This window comes from Herpailurus yagouaroundi, unplaced genomic scaffold, assembly GCF_014898765.1.
Source record: "Herpailurus yagouaroundi ecotype Mexico unplaced genomic scaffold, PumYag 267, whole genome shotgun sequence".
In the NCBI taxonomy this organism is placed as follows: domain Eukaryota; kingdom Metazoa; phylum Chordata; class Mammalia; order Carnivora; family Felidae; genus Herpailurus; species Herpailurus yagouaroundi.
The window spans coordinates 99,912-106,447 of record NW_024412484.1 but is presented as its reverse complement, the minus strand read 5'-3'; the positions used below and the strand labels follow the sequence as shown (position 1 = coordinate 106,447).

Sequence of the window (6,536 nt, the reverse complement as noted above, 5' to 3'; positions counted from 1 at the left end):
AGAAAAGAAAAGAAAAGAGAAAAGAAAAGAAAAGAAAAGAAAAAAGAAAAGAAAACAAAAGAAAAGAAAAGAGAAAAGAAAAGAAAACAAAAGAAAAGAAAAGAAAAAAAAAGAGAAAAGAAAAGAAAAGACAAAAGAAAAGAAAAGAAAAGAAAAGAAAAAAGAAAAGAGAACCAAGGCTGGGCTCCTGGATGGCTCAGTTGGTTAAGCGTCTGACTCTTGCTTTCTGCTCAGGTCGTGTTTTCAAGGCTCATGAGTTCGAGCCCCTTAGCATTCTCTCTCTCCCTCTCTCTCTCTGCCCCTCCCCTGCTGTGCTCTCTCTGTCAAAATAAAGAAAGAAAAACTTAAAAGAAAAAATGTCTCTAGACAATGCCACATTGGGAGGCGAAATCGCCCCCGGTTGAGAAACCGCTACACTCAGAGAAGGAACAGACAGAGAAATCAACAGCGAAATAAACGCCAGGGCGTAGCACATGCTATGAAGAAGAGGGCAGAGCCGAGAGTCATGGGGTGGGCTGAGTGTGCCATGCTGGAGAGGTGCTCAGGGAGGACTCCCCATCTCTCTGCTGCGGTGCTTTGAGCAGAGCCTGGACGAAAGGCTATCCAGAGAAGACCCATCCTGGCAGCGGGAAGGTAGCCACAGAAGCCCTGAGGCAGGTGCCATCGGGGGAGTAGCCAGAGCTCAGGGGTGTGTGCAACTGCCGTATAAATCCCGGATAAATTCCCATACGAATGACCGGGCTGCGTGGCCAAGGGACTTCAGCACAAGCCAAGAGACACCGGGGTGGGTGGTAAGTGGACCGTAAAGCCACAGTATTTAAAACACTCTGACACGGGGACGGGTGGGGGAATTACAAACAACAGAAGCCGATAGAAAGCCCTGACACAGATCCCAACGTACACAAGGATCTAGGACGTGATAAAGGGGCCGTCGGGGGAAATTCAGTGACTGACGTGGAGAAATAAAGTGTGCTCCCGACTTTGCGACAGACCCCAAATAGATGACAGGTGCGCTAAGCGTTTTAATTGGAACGAATTCTTATCCGTCACGGTGTATTTCTTTGAAGCCAAGGAGACCGACAGGAAGGAAACGTGGCAATACAGCGAATCGATTAAGGCTGGGACACAGGTGTCTGTTCCCTTGTTTGGGCTCAGAAAAGCAGTTCGGTGGTAAAAACGCGAAGCTCCCGGGGCGCCTGGGTGGCTCAGTCGGTGAGGCGTCTGGCTTCGGCTCAGGTCACGATCTTGTGGTTTGTGGGTTCGAGCCCCGCGTCGGGCTCTGTGCCTACAGCTCAGAGCCTGCTTTGGATTCTGTGTCTCCCTTGCTCTCTGCCCCTCCCCCGCTCACACTCTGTCTCTCACTCCGTCTCTCTCTCAAAAATAAGTAAACGTTAAAAAAAAAACGCAGAGCTACAAAGAAGCAGCCGTGGAAGCAGGGCCGACCAACAAGGTGACTGTCTGCTCCTCCCCGTCAGGCTCCCACCCCACCCCCGGACCTCGTTGGCTGCAGCTACTCTGTCCTGTGCCCAGCAGGGACCGGCCGCGGACTCCGCGTCAATGCTGCCCCCTCCCGGTGAAGCCCCCCCAGCCCTCCCCACACCCGCGCACCCCACGGGCACGCCACCTGCGTTTTCTTGGAACGTCACCCCTCGGACACCCAGTGCAGCCTGCCAGGTGGTCCTGCTTCCCGAGCGCCGTCTCCCGCCAGAGCCGCCCTTTAAGCCCCACCGCGACCGGCCGGGCGTCCACACGCTCCAGGACCTCGGGCTGCTTGCTGGACACCTGGGGGCTGCTGACCTGGGTGGGCAGGGCTCCGGGCCGCACGGCTCCTGCTGCTCCGGGCGAGGCAGCCCCAGGCACTGGGTATCCGGCAGGATCTCCTCGCCCTCGTCCCTCCCGTGGGCCCGTGCGCAATACAGGATCCTCCGTGCGACCCCTCCTCCACAGCTCACGCTGCAGGCTGCCAGCTTGTACTGCCACCTGGGGCAAAGCGGGGTCAGGCGGCGCCCAGAGAAGCAGGTCCCGTTTCCCCAGACCGGGGAGGGCCTGGCAAGGGCCTTTCTCCGAGGGTCACCCTCCCATCTCCACCGAGAGGCCGGGCCCGGTGGACAGAAAACACGCGGGAGAGCCCATTCTGCAGAACGCAAAGCTAAAGGCAAACCGACGTGTTCGAAGGGAAGTTGGGGGAGAGGCAGGGGACCCAAGGGAGCCTGCAAGGATATCTGTGTCTAGCAGGAACCCCAGCCCCCCACCGCGCCCGGCCGGCACTCCCAATGTTCCTTCCCGCCACATTTGCCACATCCCCCCATCCGACTCTGTCTCCCATCTCCCCCGGCCCCTGGCGCCCGCTCCGGGAGGGCAGGGATGCCTGTCCGTCCGGCTCCCTGCTGGGTCCCTTCTGCCAGGACAGCACCTGGGCGTGGCAGGTGCTCAGGAAAGAGCAAGCGATAAACGAACCATCAGCCACATGGGCCCACGGCATCCCAGACCCCGGGAGACAACACTCACACGCTCTAAACGCGTCCCCCCCCCCCCCCCGCCCCCATAGCCTTCCCGGACACCGGTGTGACCTGCTCCCACAGGCGAGGACACGGAGGGTCAGAGGCTTCCTGGAAGGCGACGCCTAGGACCACCCGTCTCCTTGGGAAGGGGCCCACCTGGCAGGGCAGGGCTCCGGACTGCAGTCCCGGACGGGGCGGGGCCTGGGCAGCGGCCAGCACTTGGAGTGAGGCAGGGGGATGGGGCGACCACGGTCCAGCCTCACGCAGCGGACAGCCAGTGGCACCCGCCCCCCTCCGCAGGTCACTGGGCACGGCGCCAAGGCTCGGGTCTCCCACCTGCGGTAACAGGCCGGCGTTCCCTGGGAGGCTACACGCCAGGGTAAGGCTCCTTCCTCCCCGGGGGACCCGGGCTGCCGCCCCCAGCACGGTCTCCACCCCCACTCACCAAGCTGGGCACGGGGCAGCCTGGCAGACCTCCCGCCGGCTCCCAGGCTTGCTTCCCAGGTCACATAGCTCTTCCTGGACAGGGGTCCCCAGGACAGAGTCCACGCACACAAAGTGCAGCTCCTTCCGGCCTGCGGGGAGGGAGCAGAGGCCCCGAGCCCCAAGAGGAGGATTCAGCCAGACCTACGGGTGCCCAGCTCTCTGGAGACTCTAGCAGATGAGGCCGACGTGGGCTCCAGCCCTGCCTCTGCCACTTCCCAGCTGGTCAAGTCACATGTTCGAGTGGCTTAACCTCTCTCGGGTTGTTCATCTGCCTAACGTGCAGGGATATTTACAAAGACTGAAACATTTTTGTTAATGTTTCTTTTTGAAGGGGGGAGAGAGAGAGAGAGAGAGAGAAGACAGAGTGCAAGCAGGGGAGGGGCAGACAGAGAGGGAGACACAGAATCCGAAGCAGGCTCCAGGCTCTGAGCTGTCAGCACAGAGCCCGACGCGGGGCTCGAACTCACGAACCGGGAGATCATGCCCTGAGCAGAAGCAGGACGCTTAACTGACTGTGCCAGCCAGGCGCCTCTAAAGATTTTTTTTTTTAATTTTTTTTTTTTTTAACGTTTATTTTTGAGACAGAGAGAGACAGGGCACGAATGGGGGAGGGTCACAGAGAGAGGGAGACACAGAATCTGAAACAGGCTCCGGGCTCCAAGCCGTCAGCACAGAGCCCGACGTGGGGCTTGAACCCAAGGACCGCGAGATCGTGACCCGAGCCGAAGTCGGACGCTTAACCGACCGAGCCACCCAGGCGCCCCAAGGTTTTTAAAGCGCAGATACAAAGTGCCTGGCACATAGTAGGTCCAGAATAGCTATATGAGAATCTCTTAATGCGTTTCTGATGACGATGTCAGCAGGGCTGGTTTCCTTGAATCTCTCCTTTAGGAGCGTCCTCGAAAGAAATCTCTGGTCTTGGTTGTACACATGCTCAAGTTTCACGAAGCAAGTGGTTAGTGTTTTGGTTTAAGAACGTGGCATAGCTTGGAATTTTCTTCTGGTTTGGCTGCCAGGAAGCTCATGGCTAAGTTTGGGGCCCTCCTCTCACTGCTTTTCCACACCTTAAGAAATACATTTGGGCGCCAGTATGGCTGGGAACCCTAACCCTATCTTTCGGCCAATCAATGAACACATTTACATGACTGTCTGCACTTTGCCCCGGTCCCCTTGTGTATTATGTTACGTTCTCGTGTAGTCTGGATTCTCTGTAAGCCCACCCAAATGCTTCTAGAACTAGGTAAAACGCGGGGCGCCTGGGGGGCTCGGTCGGTGAAGCGTCCGACTTCGGCTCAGGTCATGATCTCACAGCTCGTGAGTTCGAGCCCCATGTCGGGCTCTGTGCTGACAGCTCAGAGCCTGAAGCCTGCTTCACATTCTGTGTCTCTTTCTCCATCTGCCCCTCTGCCGTTCACACTCTGTCTCTCTCTCTCTCTCTCTCTCTCTCTCTCTCTCTCAAAAATAAATAAACATTAAAAAAAAAAAAAAGAACTAGACAAAATGTAGACAGGGACAGGTAAGAGTTAGCGAATGAGCCCTGGGGGCCTTACCTCGACTGCAGGAGACAGAGCACGGCCCCGCCAGGGGAGTCCACACGTGTGCGGCGCGGGCCCCCGGCCTGGCAGGGGCCGGTGGGGATGTGGCCTCCTCCTCTAGAGACCGGGGGTCTGTCTGCAGGGAACAGGGAACGAGCCGCTGGGTCTGGGTTTCACCCTCTCGATCCCTGGGCACCTGGCCTCCAGCCGTGCCAATCTCTTCGGGAGCGAGCAGAAGCGGTCAGCCGCCCCCCCCAAGGCTGCCCCTCCCTGCCGCTCCTTTCTGGGGAGATGTACTTCTGGCTGCCAGAGGAAGCCCTCAGCCCACACCCACCTTGGCCTCTGTATCGCCGTAGGGCAGGGCTGAGGCTGGGGCTCGGGAGCCAGATTTGCGGGCGCCCTTGACCCCGCAGCCCCCACCAGTCTGGAGGGGACAGGCTTGGCTTGTCTGAAAGCAACGCCCGCCAGCCAGGGCCCCAGGACGCAGGCAGGAGTGTGTGTGCTGCAGGGAACTGGCAGCATTCTAACAGGGTCTGGGCTTCAGCCTGGCTTGCCGGCCGCAGCGGGGCTTTCCGGTAGGTCCCGAGCCTTTCCCCTAAGTTTTCCCTCTGACCGGGGCTGGGGGGGGGGGGGGAATCCCGCGCACAGCAGGACTGCGGAGGGACACCCTCTGCGCTCTGGCCAGGAGGCGGATGGTAACCAGCGCTCCCCATCCTCTGGCCAGAGAAGCACCCAATAGCCCAGGGCACTCACGTGGCCCTGTGCCGGAGGACATGCCGTGGCCACACACGGCTCGAGGGCGGGCAGCTTCTCGTCTGTGGAGCAGGGCCCGGCTGTGGCCAGCGCGTCCGGGCCACCTGCCCCGTGCACACACGTCCCGTTGTGCGAAGCCAGGTGGGCCTCACAGGCTGATGAGCACGCGTCCGACTCCTGGCGCCTGAGGAGGATGCGGGAGTCACATCAGGCCCTGTCCCTGCCGTTGGGCCACAGGTACAGCCCAGCCCCTGGGGCAGGAGGCAGCGAGCCTGCGCCCCAGGATCCGAGAGCTCAGAGAGGCACCCCACCACGGAGCAAAACCCGGAGGCCTCTCCCTGCAGCGCGGGACGAGCGGCTGCTGGCATCCACGGTGACACGGCCCTCACCCTCCTGCCTTCCAGAGAGGACAGCGGGCCTCCGTCCACGTAATAATATCACTGCCGTGACAGAATCGGGTCACCCAGATCGGGGATGGCCGCTGCGTCTCGTGTGCGTGCGAACCCTGACAGGTGGCGTCGGGCCCGCGGCGCCGTGTTGAGGATTCGGAGGCAGGCGCGGGCCTCGGTGGGACAGGGGGGTGGTTCCTACGACTGCCACGGATGGGAGAGGGAAAAAGGAGCCCAAGCCACGCGTGGGCCACCAGTGACCTGGGCCAGCCCCCTCGCCGCCGGACAAGCAACAAAACCGGGGCCCCGAGAGGGAAGGGACTTGCCCTGGTCACCCAGCCAGTATATGGCACATCAGAATAAGCCAGCTTGGACACTGAAGGGATGGGGGGGAAGGGGTGCCGTGTGCAGACAATGATGGCAGTGACAAAGTGACCCTTATTGCTTGCCATCTGTGGCTTCATCACTTGGTCCTCACAGCCCCTCCATGAGCAGGGACCCGGGGGTTCAGAGAGGGAAATGGCCAGCCCAGGGTCTCTTGGATGGCAATTCTGAAGCTGGCCACTCCGGGCCGCCCACGCCTCTCACTCAGGAGGGTGGGGCCCAGCCAGAGTCCCGGGGAAGACAGGGCACTCTGGAAGGGTAGGGCTCAGTGCAGGGACAAGCCCTGCCAGGCAGACGGTGTCCCTGCCTGCCCCACCTCCCGCGCCTTCCCGAGCTCACCTGCCGGGGCCAGGCTGAGGGTTGCGGGTTTCTAGCACTGCCGGCTGCAGGGCCAGGGCTCTGCACCGGGCAGGGGGCAGCGTCCTCAGGAGGCTGCCCTGGGCCTCCACGAAACACACCGCCCTCTCCCACGCACCCAAGTCTCCAGT

The 6,536-nt window shown here is 60.5% G+C and overlaps 1 protein-coding gene across 8 annotated transcripts in view; it reads right to left on the bottom strand.

The window, feature by feature from the left end:
• ADAMTS13 (ADAM metallopeptidase with thrombospondin type 1 motif 13) overlaps positions 1 to 6,536 on the bottom strand; it is a 37,314-nt gene that overhangs the window by 10,901 nt on the left and 19,877 nt on the right. For 4 of the 8 annotated variants that reach the window (XM_040461489.1, XM_040461488.1, XM_040461491.1 and 1 more), the window contains 6 exons: positions 5,665 to 5,868; positions 5,276 to 5,459; positions 4,538 to 4,658; positions 2,947 to 3,076; positions 2,658 to 2,837; positions 1,798 to 1,980 (listed from right to left, as the gene is read on the bottom strand). In XM_040461489.1, coding sequence (XP_040317423.1) covers positions 1,798 to 1,980; positions 2,658 to 2,837; positions 2,947 to 3,076; positions 4,538 to 4,658; positions 5,276 to 5,459; positions 5,665 to 5,868 — 1,002 coding nt within the window. Of the gene's footprint in view, positions 1 to 1,797; positions 1,981 to 2,657; positions 2,869 to 2,946; positions 3,077 to 4,537; positions 4,659 to 5,275; positions 5,460 to 5,664; positions 5,869 to 6,536 lie in introns of all 8 variants that reach the window. The other 4 variants (XM_040461496.1, XM_040461492.1, XM_040461493.1 and 1 more) reach the window with 4 other exon arrangements.